The 15,920-nt window shown below is 32.6% G+C and overlaps 3 protein-coding genes across 4 annotated transcripts; all 3 read left to right on the top strand.

The window, feature by feature from the left end:
• The first annotated feature begins 1,009 nt into the window (after positions 1 to 1,009).
• On the top strand, positions 1,010 to 5,046 carry LOC140863507 (putative lipid phosphate phosphatase 3, chloroplastic). Of its 2 annotated transcripts, none has more exons than XM_073266972.1 (9): positions 1,010 to 1,360; positions 2,281 to 2,358; positions 3,055 to 3,276; positions 3,382 to 3,469; positions 3,573 to 3,682; positions 3,792 to 3,882; positions 4,008 to 4,196; positions 4,578 to 4,637; positions 4,768 to 5,046. In XM_073266972.1, the coding sequence occupies exons 1-9, from the start codon at positions 1,295 to 1,297 to the stop codon at positions 4,911 to 4,913; spliced, it is 1,050 nt and encodes a 349-aa protein (XP_073123073.1). In that variant the 5' UTR covers positions 1,010 to 1,294; the 3' UTR covers positions 4,914 to 5,046. The 2 variants fall into 2 exon arrangements, with proteins under 2 accessions (XP_073123073.1, XP_073123074.1); XM_073266973.1 differs by having other exon boundaries at positions 1,310 to 1,360; positions 3,042 to 3,276.
• A 5,257-nt stretch (positions 5,047 to 10,303) lies between these two features.
• Positions 10,304 to 10,702, top strand: LOC140860793 (uncharacterized). Its single transcript, XM_073263799.1, has one exon. It carries the CDS (start codon positions 10,304 to 10,306, stop codon positions 10,700 to 10,702), a length of 399 nt encoding a protein of 132 aa, XP_073119900.1.
• Positions 10,703 to 14,378: 3,676 nt separating this feature from the next.
• LOC140866879 (zinc finger CCCH domain-containing protein 14-like) lies at positions 14,379 to 15,920 on the top strand. The gene is made up of 2 exons (XM_073271943.1): positions 14,379 to 15,129; positions 15,487 to 15,920. Exons 1-2 carry the CDS (start codon positions 14,473 to 14,475, stop codon positions 15,793 to 15,795), a joined length of 966 nt encoding a protein of 321 aa, XP_073128044.1. The 5' UTR covers positions 14,379 to 14,472; the 3' UTR covers positions 15,796 to 15,920.

The raw sequence follows: 15,920 nt of genomic DNA, 5'->3' as shown, positions 1-15,920 counted from the left end.
AAATTTTCATCAATTCATTGTGAGAAAAATGTGTTTGAACTCTCTTGTCCCAAAAAAAATGTTTTTGCATTTTCTGAGTCCACGTGTTTTTTTTTCGATTGAAAACCAATACTAAACATCGAAAATATGATATTAATATATGATATTTGATCAGTGACTAGTTTAGATCTCATGTAAAACATAAATTTTGAGTATAAATTTTGAACAATTTTATTAATATTAACACTTGTAATATATGTTTGGTTCCCAAAATTCTTATATTAGCACCAGATCTAAAATAATTGGTACTCAGATATCATAAATTAATATCATATTTATAATGTTTTATATCGATTTTTATCCAAAAATACAAATATATCATTAATATCAATACTTGCAAATACATTTGATTACTCAAAAATCAATAGATAATATCATATTTGAAACAATTTGTGTTCAAATATTATATATTAGTACCATATTTGTAATGTTTTATACAACTTTCATTCGAAAAAAAACATGTAAATTCAAAAATTATATTTTTTTTCAGATAAAAGAATACACACACACACACACATATATATATATATATATATATATATATATATTTACAAAAACTAATTGATTAAGTTAAGTTTAATGTTACATGTACACGGAGAGTTACGTGTTGGGTTACACGTTACATTTGAAATTATATAAATATTCTTAATTTATTTTGGAAAGATTTTTTTCAAATAAAATGGAGGGATAATTTTGTAATTTCATGTGTAATGTATAACTCAATGTGTAACTCAATATGTCCATAAAACATTTCTCACAGGGCTTGCCTAAGTTTGGTTTACCTGACTAACATAGTTTGCAGACTATGACATTAGTGTGGGGGTTTACCCAATGCATATCGAAGGTAGCGGGTGCGGATTCCCACGTCACAAAAAAAAATAAAAATAAAATATTTTGTCCTAACTCCTATGTTCCTTGTCCTGCATCCACGCCTCAGAAAAACTCACTCTCACACTTCATTTGGCGGCCTTCTCCCTTTTCACCTCTGACTAACTCACACAATCACAACCCTCGACTTGATATTTCTTTATTTTTTTTTGAAGTCATCAAATATAATATTGTCAGTACTGGGTGGGGAGTAAGCATGTACGTGAGTTTTATTATAAGGACAAGCCTCGCTGTACACCATGTGGACCCATTTTGAATTGGTGCTCGAAAGTTTATTTATTTATTTGTCAATGGGATGCTTAAATGCTGTCCATAAATGTATTCTAGACTGGGTTTTTTTCTTTCGCTGTGATTTCTTCATACGATCATGGATTGGCGTGGTTTCAGATCCATTTTCCGGTTTAGGAATGTCAGAGGTTCTTGTTGGTCCAAGGTTCGTGGGTTCCTTTCTGTTTCTGTTCCTCCATCAGTATTTTTAGTGCTTTGTGGTTATATCTTTCTGGATTTGTTGCAATGTGTTGCGGCGCATCGTTTGTAGTTTTTGTAATAATGGTCTTTGTAGAATGCGATTTTTGGTTTGGTTATGCTCCCCTTGTGCATTAATTATGTGTTTAAGAAAGAGTTAGTTTGTTGTTTGAGAAGCGGGCATTTGGGTAGAGATGAAGCCTTTATCAATCCAGTTAAAAATTGAAGTCTATGGCTGCTGCTGAAGGACTTGGATCACTCGTTTGTTCCTTTAATATATCAAACAGTTGTTGATTGTTACCTGATTTTTCATTGCATCTCCGGCTGTCACAAGTATAGTAAGATTAATCAAAATGCTTATCAAGGTTTTCGATGTTTTTTCTTTAAAAAACACATTCTTGAAGTTTCCGAAAATGAATGAATGATCTTGAGATGATGCAGACAGGGAGCCATTCCACTCAAACCAGTGAAAAACAAAAGATTTTATCTTGATTTTTGGAGTAGACATAGCTTGGAGGTTGCATTTTGAGCAGCTCTCATAAGAAAACGACATTTAGAGTAAACTTTGCAGAAAGATTATGTTGAATATCTGAAACATAATTTTCGAAAATACGAGTGCTTGCATAAGCTGTCGTATGCTAACTTGGTCCAGTTATTCATTCTTTTTGGTGTGTCTTAAAGTTTCCTTCATGTTTTGAATAGTGCAGTAAAAGTTACCTTTTTATGCTTTTGAATTGCTATAAGGCAGAGGAATGTCAAGTTTTCTTATGAGGTTAACTAAGCTATTTTCTCTGCTTGAAACAATTTCAATTGTGTCCTACGCAGACACTTTTAGAAATCTCTTGGGTATTGCTTTTTTTTAATTATTATTTCAATTTTCGGATTCAGTGGCTGGAAACTTCAGCAGCTCCTGGTGATTGGTTTTCTCCCCTCCGTTTTCCGTTGTTAGGATTCAAGAACTCCGAGGTATGAGAGTGACAGAATTGTTGTAGAAACTTATCACTGTTTGTTACTTTCGTACATGGGGGTGATTTTCACACATGATTGCTCTGCGCTTGTTCATTTATACTTGTTATTGCCTGCAAAGCAGCAAAATAGGATTCACATGTTTACTTTTAACGTTTTAGATTTCAGGGTTGATATATAAATTAGGCATCGGATGTTAAGTAAAAGAATGACACATAAGAGAGTTTTGTTGCGCGGCGATCACCATTTTTATTAAAAATAAAACCCACAACGAGCATGTATGTGTTGTACCGTTTTTTAAATGCATTGTTGGCTAGATATCTCCATTCAGGTTGTTAAGGTTAAGCTACTTATCTACTTTTATGCTTAGCAGCCCTCAACTCGAATTGGAGAAATCGTTCGATTTATTTATCCAACCGTGTCCATTCAGAACGTTTGCTACCTATTTATCCAGATTATGGATTAGTATGACCAGTGCATATGCACCTGCTCAATCGCCACAAATAATAATAAAATTGAAAAGCACCTGGAAATGTTATTGGATGTAGTAGCAGCCTAGCATTCTCTGTCAAAATTCTATATGTAATTATTGACCTTTTATAATGTAGATTCGGATTCATAGTTTTTTCTTACCATAAAAAGTACCCTATCTGCATCCCTCTTTCCTTGAATTCCTTTTCTAGTTGTATTTTGCAGGGGGAAATGAGGGAGGCTGAGCTTGGAGCACACACAGTCAGGTCTCATGGAGTCACCTTAGCAAGGACACATATTCATGATTGGTTAATACTTATACTGCTTGGTGTCATTTTGGCGATTCTGAATGTTATCCACCCATTCAATCGTTTTGTTGGAAAGGATATGATGTCTGATCTCAAGTTCCCCCTGAAGAGCAACACGGTTCCCGTATGGTCAGTACCGGTAAGCTATAAATATATTCTTGATTACACAATCCCCTATACTTTGCTTCTTGTCAAGGACAATATTTTAAGGGCCACTGTGGTGATTTTCTTATATATTTTCTAGATATATTCAGTTCTGTTACCTATTGTGGTTTTTCTTCTCTTTTATCTTCGCCGGAGAGACGTGTATGATCTTCATCATGCTGTACTAGGTATGGAGATCAGCTGTCTCATATCTTGTGTATGTCATTATCAGGGTTAATGAACCAAAATAAACAGTCCTAAGCACTGAATTTTAGCTTTTTGTTCGTACAGGGATTCTATTTTCTGTCATGATAACCGCGGTCCTTACTGATGCTATAAAAGAAGCAGTTGGTCGCCCTCGGCCCGACTTCTTTTGGCGATGTTTCCCAGATGGAAAGGATGTAGGTGGTATCAAAACTTGATTCTTAAGAACGCTTTTTTGACAACATTGAGTACTTTTGATTAATGCTCACTCTTTATAGTCCTAATCAGGATTCTGAACCTTTTCAGGCTTATGATCAGTGGGGAAATGTTATTTGCCATGGCGATAAAGGAGTAATAAGAGAGGGGCACAAGAGTTTTCCGAGTGGACATACTTCATGTAAGCAGTAAAAATCGATTGATAGCATGTTCATATTTTCTATGACAAGAAATTTTACCTTTATGACCATTTTTTTTTTTGGAACATGATTGCTAATTGGCGCCGTCTTGGAATCTGACATGCAGGTTCTTTTGCGGGCTTGAGCTTCTTATCCCTGTATTTATCTGGGAAGATAAAGTTGTTTGATCGGCAAGGGCACGTCGCAAAACTCTGCCTAGTTGTGCTACCTCTACTTGCTGCATCTCTTGTTGGCATTTCTCGAGTAGATGATTATTGGCATCATTGGCAGGACGTGTTTGCCGGAGGTCTACTAGGTCTGTCTGTTCATTTTTTCTTTATTAAGCAACTGAAGAGTAAATAATATTCTACATTGGTTCTTAGCTTATTGAGTCCAATGGTGCTTTGCGACAACCTTTTCAAAAGTTAGAGCTCATGGTAGATCATCCAAACAATAGCATAATTCGCCCAAGCACGTTACGTGGTGATTAAGAATATATATGCTGGTCGAAAATTAGACAACAAAAAGCTGCCTAGGCCCAACTTGATAAAATTTATGAGAATTATGTTCTAGCTATCTTTAGAATGCTATATCTTGGCTCTGATGTGATGCTGAAGCGACTTTTCCAGAAATACGCTCATGAATGGTGGTTCGAACAATAAGTTTTATATTAACACAGGAATGCTTTTATTTGTAGGTTTGGTAGTGGCAACACTTTGCTATTTGCAGTTCTTCCCACCACCGTATCATGTCGATGGTATCTTCTTCATCTTGAGAACTAGTCTAGTAATTTGATCTTATAGCGATATGCAAGTTTTTGGCATGAATGGCTGCTTATGTTAATTGTTATCATGATTGAATCGCGACACTTGTTTGATGAATCGTAGGTTCCAGAACCTATGCGTATCTGCAAATGATGGAAGATTTGGGTGCAAATACTGCTGCGCAGACAGGGGAGACCGAGATTGAAATCCAGCCGAGTGAAGGCACTTCTGGCGAATTCATCGAAGATGTTGAATCCGGAAGGAGATAATTTAGCTTATCATGACTATAATTTTTTCGACTACGTTTTATGTAAATAAAATTTAAATACATGTAAATATGCCTCTGATCTCAGTCTTATTTTAGATAAAATTTGATAGGCTTCAGAAGCGGACTCAACTGTATAGTTGTCTATACAATAGCTGTTTGTTTGTTTATCACCTATCCTGCTATACTGCACAAGGCAAAAGATTCGTGTAGGTTCGAAAATCGTCGATGGATCGGAGCACTCGATACTATCCTTCGGGCAGTGCCTGAAGAGTGCATCTAAGAACCTAAATTTTTTTCATTCGAGATGTTCGACTAAATCCAACAGATCATCTGAACACTTCATATTTTAAAACCGTTTAATGTGTGTAATTCAACTAGAAAAGGAATTCAAGGATCGACTAAATCCGATGTACTAGCATCGACTAAATCCGATAGATCATCTAAATAAATAGTTCTGGTATTGGTTAATATATGTAATTCATCAGATGTAGCATAAATAAAACAGTTTTATCAGCGATCATTGAGCCTTTTACTATCCGGTCCTTAAGAACAAGGACACCTACTAGTTATTCTAAAAAAATGAACAAGGACACGTATTTTAGATGGAAATATTTCGTTAAATTGACTATCCTTTTTTTTTTTTTTGGATGAAAATAAATATATTTTGAAACGCTGCCATTTGCCCATTCAACCGTTTAAATTTAAATATTGTCAAATTGATCCAAAGATGTGGTTGACACGTAAATTAGTCGATCCATTAAATATTTATTGCTTAGGCCGTTACACTTGCTAAGTCGAGCTAACGATTTGGAGAGGGAAATTGTTTGGCAGTAAGATAATATATATCCACTAAATTTAGTAATAGACTCAAATCGTTTTATGTACCCGTGTCCATTTATAAGCTTTGCGTGCTAGTATAGTAGTAATATTTTATTTATTTAAATATGGCATTTCTGATATTTCTAAATTAATGCTTTTTTTTATATTTTTTGTTATGGGTAATAAACTATATAAAAGTTGTAAAATAAAAAAATTAAAATATAAATAAAGGCCGGATTGAAGATTTAAAAAGAAAAAAAATCATTTCAGGAAAATAAAAATATTAATAAATAAAATTATATCATGAAAATATAATTGTAATTTCAAATAAAGATTCACCAGATCAATAAAACATAATTAGTATACGACATCAAATTTGATTAAATATAGTAAGATGTAAAATAAGAAATACAAAAACTCTTGTGAGATTGTTTTATAAGTTAATTTTGTGAGACAGATCTCCAACTTGACAAATCACATAGAAAATCTTATTTTTTGTGTCAAATACATTAAATTTTTATTGCATTTATGGCTTAGGTCCGTCAATCCATCTCACATATAGATGAGTAATATTGTTTCACAAAAAGTCTACTCAATAATAAATACTTTGAATTGCACGCGTACGTGCTTGTGCAATCCATTTTTGCGTAAACATTGCATCGTTGTGTGCTTGTATAATCCATTTTTTATTACATAATTATAAAAAAATAAAATTAAAATTAAATAATTTTTAAAAAACAAAGAATACATATGATCAACATACTAATTTGGTGTGGTCTCACACTTAATACAATAAAATAGATAGAGTAGATGATAGATTTTAATTTCAATTAAAATTTAAAATATTAGAATTTAACTTTAATAAACAATAATTAGTTGTTCGAAAATAATATTAATAAATAAATAATAGCTTGTATGAACCTAAGCGAGAGAAAAAAAATAGCAAATATATTTTGTGCTAATAGTGAAACCAATCATATATCATGAATTCATATCATATTTTCAATATTTGTATCGATTTTCATTCAAGAAAAAACATGGGAGCCCAAAGAATATAAACAACTATTTTTTCTGACAGAGACTGATAGTGCATTTGAGTTTAGGTATTATAAGGACTAAACATCAATTTATCCTAAAAGATTTAGAAGTTATATTGAATATTTAGAAAAAAATTTAATTTTGATATTCTACATTAAAAACATACTCTATTGTTTTCCAAAAAAAAAAAATACTCTATTGAATTTGTGAACACGGCATATCAATATCTTTATGTGTCAAATAATGTTATTATTTTTTTATATATTATATAATATTATCTAATTATTGAGACTCTCTATGACGCACTGCCTTCTAGAAGTCTACGCCTTGCGCCTTGTGCTTTTTGAACACAATTTGTCAATATCAGCAATAACATTAATTTACATGTCCCTGGAACCACAGGTGTTCACATTAATAAATAATTCAGAATCAACGCCAAGCTTTTTAAAAAATTTGCTCGTTGTGTGCTGGAAATTTTGATTAAAATTAACTTATAATGTTAGTATCAGAACGAGTTTGACCAGTCAATCCGTCAACCTTAGTTTGAACGAACTTGTTATTTCAAGGATTCAAAGCTTGGATTATTATCAAGGTTTTTGACATGATCATTTTAGCTATATCGTATGTTTGGTAATATTTTGAGTTAAGGTAATGTTTTGTACAGTTTTTAAGAAGTACTTTTCAGCTTTTTTTTAACAAAATTTTGAATTTTTAGTTAAGAAAAAGCTGAAAGTAATTTTTAGAAGCTAAAATAGATTACAAAACTATTTAACTTGAATAGATGAATTTGATTCGAATAGATAGGTTTGATCCGGGAAAGAATTTGAGAGATACATTTCAGATAAAACTTTGTTGACATCGTGTAACTTGATATATAAAGGACTTGAAATGCAGTTCAATTTTATCAATTAAAGCAAGTCAATAATTTTGAAATCGATCTCTCAAATATTATATCAGTCCAAGCACAATTAGTACAAACTAATTTTTTCAACAACCAGTACAAAAAAAAAAAAAAAAAACATTTATACGCTAGGAAGAACAATCGATTTGCTGGAGTGTCATCATAAAATCTGCAATCGGTATCGAATCGCCGACGCACCGTAATTTAAAATCTTCCAACGAAATGATGCAGATCATAGAGTATTTATGGTTCTTTTAAAAAGTTTAGAATCTGTTTTCTAATTTTTTTTTTCCATATTTAGTTTGATTTGATATTATAGACCACTCAATAATTTATTTCATTTTAAGCTGTACAAACCCACAAATTTCTATGCTTGGGGTCCACTAGCCCATCTTATTTAGTTATTTATATACAATCTTCTAGAAACAGTACTTTTTTAAAGTTAAATTTGTTCCTTAGTCAACATTACATGGCCAATTACGTCAGACTAAAGAATGGAAATAGAGAAAAGTGGAACGACCCGCATTGTATTATGAGAAAACGCATTCGGCTAGAGACTGTTATTTTTATTTTTTATATCCATCCATTATTGTCATGTCTTACGTATTTAAATTATATATATAATTAGTAAAAGTTACATGTGATGCATGTGTTAACATTTTTTTATTATCGATAAGAATTATTAAATAAATTAGACGAGAAGAAATTAACATGTATCTAATTAATGATTTTCATGATATTTAGTCAATAGTAAAATTCAGTGTTTATATATATGATATGAATATGTTGTTGTGTTTTTTATTTATTGTTTTGGATTAAACGTGACTCCGTTTGAATTAATCTATTTCAATACTGATGTGTAGTTTAATTCAAATATATATATTTTAATAACGTTTGAAAATGTAATATTTCTAATATATTAATATGAACTCATGATTTAATTATTTGACACAATAGGTCCTTACACAAATTTTACGAACGCCGTTGTTTTGAGCTGAACCTTTCCTATTCTTAGTCATAAAGAGATGTAGTGAGTAATGCTAATAAATAATTTTTGTAAATATTTATTTATAAAAAAATAAAAATTTTACCTTCAAAACACGTACTTCTAAATTACATAAAACTATAACTGATTTATTAATCTCCATCTTTTGTAAAAATATTCTTTCTTTAATTGCAAAATTATCTCATAAAAAATAATATATTGTTATAATTTTTAGATTTTATGAGGAGGAAAAATATTTAAATTTTTTAATTTCAACTTTTTACATATATGATATGTGTGTTGATGTGTTCTTTAATTATTATTTTGAATAAATTTGACTTCATTTGAATTGATTTATTTCAATATCGGCATGTAATATAATTAGTATATATATATTAATAACGTTTACAAATATGATATTTTTATATGTATATAGACTCGTGATATAATTATTTAATTCAATAGGTTATTACTCAAATTAAAATACATAAGGTTTTTTGTTGAAAAAATATGTTCATTCCATCTACAAACAAATAACAAACAAAATATTTGGTGTTCAATATTTTAGGAAACTGAATTATTATTTTAATTAAAATATTTGTGAAATTGTTTTTTAAAATTTTTGTGAAAAAGATTTTTTCACTTTATCTAACGAAAAATAAAAACCAAAATATTTTGGTATTTTAATCTTTTTGAAAACTGAATTCTTAACTAATATGCACACACTTTGTCAACTCTGACATTATCATAATAATTGATTTTACAAAAACATCATCATAGATTTTAACAAAGTGTGTACAAACTAATGACAAATTAGAAAATACACAATGAAAAACTTTGATTTTGGTTCACATTTTTATAATTGGTATATAGATATAGATGGTATAGATTATAATATAATGAACCTATCTTATTCTAAGTACTCCTATTTTTTAATCTATTAACTTGTCCATGTTTTGATTTGGTCCATTGATTTTTTAAATTTAGTTTTGGTACACTAACTTTTATTTTTCAGTGATTTTGGTCCAACTGCACACGTGTAAGTTAGACATTGACATACGTTAGCATTTTCCGACGTGTGCCAAGGTCGAACAGACACGTATGCGCAGTTGGACCAAAATCACTAAAAATTAAAAGTTAATGTACCAAATCAAAATTTAAAAAATTAATTAACCAAAACCAAAACATGAATAACTTAATGAATAAAAAAAATATTTCCCCTAAATAAAATACATGTTGGAGTTCCGTTCAAATCAATAATAATTTAAAATACGAATCAAACAATATCCGAAGAACCTAGAAAAACTCGTGAAACGTCTTCGGTCACACACCAATGTCATACTCGAAGCTTTAATTTGTGACCAAACTTTAAAAAATTAAGTAGTCTCTAATTACGAAGTTCTAAATTGGTTACCGATATTCGTGGAAATCAAGACAAAAAAATTACGCAATTAATTATTATTTACTTAGAAAATTCTATTACCGGCTTTATTGACCAGTTGACCATGGCTCACCCCACCCCCGAAAGCTACATTATTTTCCAACCTCCATATAAACCCCGAAAACTTCACCTCAAATCTCATCATCTCAAAAAGAAAAAATTAAAATAACCCACAAAAAACATCAACACAAATCCAGCCAAGGAGGAATGGAAATAATCCCATTGACGAAAAGCCTGAGCAGGCAATGGAGAAGAAGAGGATACAGTCGGTTATCCCCAACGAGAAGAAGCCTGAAAACAGCAAGATTTGGTGGGAATGTGAAGCGTTCATGGAAGGTGAGAATCGCACGTAAACTGCGCCTGGTGCGACTCGTTTCGCCGTTGAAACTGTGGCACAGGTTCAAGAATGCGTACACGAACATGATGCTGAGTTTGGCCAACACCTCGCACACAGCCAACAGCGGGAATTTGTTCGGACAGAAGAGAATCCCCAAAGCTCGTGATAATCTTAAGCCCACTTATTCCACAACTGAGTTCGAAAACAGATTGGTCCTTGAGATATATAAATCCATGGTGGCTTCTCTCGAGTTGGGCTACAACAAGTAGTTTTTTTTTTTTATATATATATACACTTCCAAGGGTTTTGTTTTATATGTCTAGTTTCGTGCATGATTCGTTCGAGAACTCCTGTTGAACATGGAGGATGCCTGAGTTCGATCAAGGCCGAAAATCGGCCGATGCTAATCGAAGATCGATCATCTTGTTTTTTAATTCGATCGTAGTAGTTTATTTAAAAACTTGTATCTTCCCTTCTAAGCATGTGAAATTTTTGTGTATATAAATTATGTAATTTGTTTATAATATGTAACATTCTGTCAATAAATCTTTCATATTGTTGGAACAACGGAACCTAGGGCGGATCTAGGAATTTTATTAAGGAAGGACAGTCGAACAGAACTAAAGAATATATATATATATATATTTATATATACTATCATTACATAACAACAGTTAAATATAATAATGAAATTTAAATAATATTGTTAGATTTTAAATTTAACTTACAATTTACCGTTTATAACATGAATTTTTTCTGAAAATAATTAATAATAATAACTTCATTCGACAAATTACATAATATATATTTTTCAATATAAGAAATTAATATTCGTAATAATTTTCACAGAAAAAAAATTTTCTTTTCACTGCAGTTGTTGCGACTGATAAAATCAAAGTCAAACTCAGAAACTTATAAGCTAACTATTCTTGCTTCAACAATTTGTTTTTAGGTTTAAAAACTTTAAAACCCAGTTGTGTATAGGTTTAAAAATTTAGCGTCTGGACTTTAATTTTTTTTAAGATTATGAGCCACAAATTTTCGTGCCACTTTGCACACATTAACAATGAAGCTTAACTTAATTTTTTTAGTCTCTATTGTATTTTCGTATTTGGTTCCTAATTTATGTTCATAATTATAATTTTATTTTAAATTTAAGAATATTATAATAATTTTATAAAAAACAATTAAGGTGGTGGGTGGGGGGGGGGGGCGCCTTACTGGAGCCGCCCGGACGGACCCCGATATCATTCCATTTATTAACTCATGATCATTTTTTTGATCTACCAATGTGGAATTTTGGTTGATATCCCAACAATCCTCCCCTCAAACGAAGTCACACCATTATTCACATGGTCCGGACCTCCCCTCAATCCATCCTCCAATCGAGGCTACTCCACTTCACTGCATTGAGACACACGCCTTACATGAATTCCTGAGAGTATACTCGCATGTCTTGAATAGCATATGAAGGAGACGTCTCATGTTGACAGACTTAAAAATGTCACCCCTCGAGAGCTTAACATGGATCTTACCGGGAACCTCACCTCCTTCGTTTAATTTCGAGGCCTAACATGAATTCTTGAGAGCCTCACCCCTCGAAAGCTTAACACGGATCTTACCGGGAGTCTCACCTCCTTCGTTTAATTTCGAGGATTCCACCGACATTGGTTCGATCAGACCATGGCTCTGATACCACTTGTTGGAACAACGGAACCCGATATCTCACATTGGTATGATATTGTCCACTTTGGGCATAAGCTCTCATGATTTTACTTTTGGAACCACCCAAAAGACCGCATACCAATAGAGATATCATTCCATTTATTAATCCATGATCATTTTCTTGATCTACTAATGTGGAACTTAGATTGATATCCCAACACATATTAATCGTCTTCGAAAAGTAATCATCTTTAAAATATGATGAGAGCTAGTCATAATTATATGTATTCAGAACTATGGTGCGGAGAAATTCAAATATTTTTTTGGTGATGTTTGTTGCTTAATGTTCAAACTTCAACTTCAGCCAATGTATACTTGTAAGAGACGTATTGCTGTTAAAGCTAACTTTATCAAGCTGCTAATTTGGCTTTTTCCATTACATTGAACAAATCAAAAATTACTTTCCAATATTAGTTTTTTGGGAAAATGTAAACTTTATTTCTAATTTATATTTTATTTTCTTATCTCAGAAAGACTTCAATTTTTAACTTGTCTATTTGTTTTTATTGTTGTAGTAGTCTATTAACTTTTTAAAGTTTGTTTTAACATACCAACTTTTAGTTTGAGACTATTTTGGTTCAATTGCTGACGCGATAGCTTAACGTGTTAGCATTTTCTATGTTAGCTAATACTTTTTGGTGTATATAAACAATTGGACCAAAATAGACGAAAATTAAAAGTTAGTGTATCAAAACTAAAATTTTAAAATTTTAATAAACCAAAAAATAAATAAGTTAATGGAATTTTTTTTTTTTTAAATATTTTGCCTTGGTTTTTCTTCTTCTTCTTTTTTTTTTTTTTTTTTTTTTAAGATCCTTGGTTTTTCTTCTTGGAAGCGAATAATGTCAGAGAAGCCATACGTTTCATTTATATCAATATAAATTGTAAGATGTATATTCAGATCATTAAAAATGAACACTGTACGTTTTATAAAAATGAACACTGTACGTTTTATAAGGTATATTTGTCGTCAGCCATTTTGGTATTTCATATTATTAAATTTTAGACTTAGTCCATTATTTTTGTTTTTGACAATTTTTTATTTTTGTTTTTTTATATGACACTGGTGTGGTATCACCATGTCAATACCAGACAAAAAAAATATTACAATTGTAAAAAAAATAAACATACATGCCTAATATTGAAATTTGAAATTTTAAATTTGATGGTGTAGAAAAGTAAAACCAGAAAGAAGAAAATAGGAGTATATAGGAACAAGATTATAAATTTTTTTCTAATTAAAATTCTTAAACCATATATGAATATGAAGGACCAAAATATATGGATTGCCACCCACTTATCGAGTCCAAACTAGTCCATACAAGCCACTGGGCCATATTACAGTTATAATGGGCCTATTCATAATTCATCAATCAAATCAAAAGGTCCAACAAATTCATTCCAGTCCAAACTAGTCCATGCAAGCTTGGATTATATTATTTTATTTTAAAAATTACTAATAGATTCCTCCAAACTTATAGAGTTAGTTAGAGTTGTGCTTAAGAAGCAACAATTGTGGTGATATGATTGAGGAAGGGTTTGCTTAGGCTGGTTAAGAAAACATTTTTCTATCCACCTTACAATCATTATATTTAACTAAATACCACTTTGTACACCATATCTTCACACTAAGTAACATTCCATTTTTACAAATGATCTCACAAATTTAAATAATGATCAAACATACTTCTTAGAATTTCAAAATTAACCCATTTCATAAATGTTTGATCGAGCATCGAACCGATTCAATAAATTTTATCGTATATGGATTTATTTTACTGGTTTTAATTTAACTTATTTTTTATTTACAATTTGGTTTACACTTAGAGTTAGAAATTATTAATCAAATAAATTTATTTTAGGCCGTGGGACGGATTGATCCTATGAACTTAACAAATTTTATGTATAATTTGATGAGTTAAGATGTTCCAGCCCGTAACGTATGCAACTCATAGTTAGCCAAGATGCTATTTTCGATGATTTGAGAAATTGAGCTCCCATCTCTACATATAATTGTGTGTGTATTATAATTGTACAATGTGTTTTTGGCAAATAAAAATTTTATTTATTCTTTTAAAAAATGAAAGAAAAAATCTAAATCGAAACCACCTATGATTAACAAATTTCAACGGCTGTGATTGTTTTAACACATCTTCCCAAAGGCTTTATATTCTCCCGCCAATTCAACCATCTCCTCTAGAAGTGTATCCCTCTCCTTCAAAAAATTTGGGATTTCGGCGAATTCTCGAGCATGTAGGCGATTTCTGCGGAAATCTGCGTAATTGGAGGTTTGTTGCTGGAAATCTCTACTGAAATGCAGAAGGAGAATACTCTGTACGATGATTTCGCGAACTCCGCCGCCGGAAAATCGTCCGACTCGTCCTCCGCCGTTACGGCGCCGATGCATTTCTCTCGGAGCAATCCGTTTATGTCTCCTAGATCGACGACTTTCCTGAACCTCAATAACTCCTATTCGACGCTATTTCGGAACTACGGTCCGCAATCTCTCTCCGACGCGGTCCCCTTTGACGCCGCCCTAGCCTCCGCCGATCGTCATGTGCGCAGTTCCAGCAGTATCATGGAGTTCCAACAGCTCTACAACCGCTACACACTCTGTATCGGCCAGCTCCAAGATTCGATCGAGGAGGTTGACGCACTCCGCCGCGAGAATGACTCTCTCCGCATCTGCAACACAGATCTCGGCCGTCGTCTCGCTCTACTCACCTCTCGTGATCGCCTATTCTCTGACTTAAACTGCCTTAACATCTCCTCTCCCGTTGTCAATTCTCCTGCAGCTAGCATAGCCGTTCCTCAACCTCATATTGAACACAATCACATCGAGCAGAAGAGTACCGAAAGAGTCTCTCTTCCGAAGAGCATTGCGGTGCGCTCCAGTGGATATCTGAAGATGAATCGCCCGGGTCAAGAGACGACTCGCCAGAAATCTGTTGGCCAATCCAGTCTTGAATCGGTGAGTTACTATGCCTCCAATTTTGTATTCGGCTCATTCCACGTGAACTGATTTTTGATTGTGACCTCACTTCTCACATTTCTCATTGGTATTATTCATTTTTTGATTGTCAGTATTATTGCATCTGTAATTTCATAGCCAAATTTGCAAAGAACACAAACACCAACACACACACAAAGGGTGCTATAAATTCAATGCTCTATGCAAATAATCTTCCTTATTGCTGGACTGAAAATGAGTTACTATGTTTATTGTTTCGATTTTGTTGAAATCAATCTCAATTAGTTAATAACTTGGCATGTGATGTATGCATGTTATCGAAACTGTGGTCTTGATCACGTGTAAAATTGGGAGCAGCAACGAGTATATGTCCCAGGGTTCAAAAAAGAAGAGGAAGCGCTAGAATTCGAGGTGTACAACCAGGGGATGTTCAAAACAGAGCTTTGCAACAAATGGCAGGAGACTGGGGCATGTCCCTACGGGGAGAACTGCCAATTCGCTCATGGAATCAAGGAATTACGCCCGGTGATCAGGCATCCACGCTACAAAACTGAGGTCTGCCGCATGGTGCTTACTGGAGACATCTGCCCATATGGTCATCGCTGCCACTTCCGCCACTCTCTCACGGAGCAGGAGCGGCTCATGCCAGCGGCATCACCACAATGATCGACGAAAATTCAGCAAAGAATTCCGGGTTTGGTGTTTTGGCTGTTTTCTTGCATAATTTTGACACGAATATTTGATAGTGTTTAGCTATTATGAATAGTACATACACAATAAGAACGAAAGGA

The sequence above is a fragment of the Henckelia pumila genome, chromosome 4, assembly GCF_033568475.1.
Source record: "Henckelia pumila isolate YLH828 chromosome 4, ASM3356847v2, whole genome shotgun sequence".
Classification (NCBI taxonomy): domain Eukaryota; kingdom Viridiplantae; phylum Streptophyta; class Magnoliopsida; order Lamiales; family Gesneriaceae; genus Henckelia; species Henckelia pumila.
Note: the sequence above shows the minus strand (reverse complement) of the source record. Positions and strands in the feature narration are given on the sequence as shown.

Coding starts and splice junctions, on each gene's coding strand:
- LOC140863507 (XM_073266972.1), top strand. CDS start 1,295: ATGGATTGGCGTGGTTTCAGATCCATTTTCCGGTTTAGGAATGTCAGA. Junction 3,883..4,007: donor TCCGAGTGGACATACTTCAT/GTAAGCAGTAAA, acceptor TCTGACATGCAG/GTTCTTTTGCGGGCTTGAGC. Junction 4,197..4,577: donor GTTTGCCGGAGGTCTACTAG/GTCTGTCTGTTC, acceptor TTTTATTTGTAG/GTTTGGTAGTGGCAACACTT.
- LOC140860793 (XM_073263799.1), top strand. CDS start 10,304: ATGGAAATAATCCCATTGACGAAAAGCCTGAGCAGGCAATGGAGAAGA.
- LOC140866879 (XM_073271943.1), top strand. CDS start 14,473: ATGCAGAAGGAGAATACTCTGTACGATGATTTCGCGAACTCCGCCGCC. Junction 15,130..15,486: donor GCCAATCCAGTCTTGAATCG/GTGAGTTACTAT, acceptor AATTGGGAGCAG/CAACGAGTATATGTCCCAGG.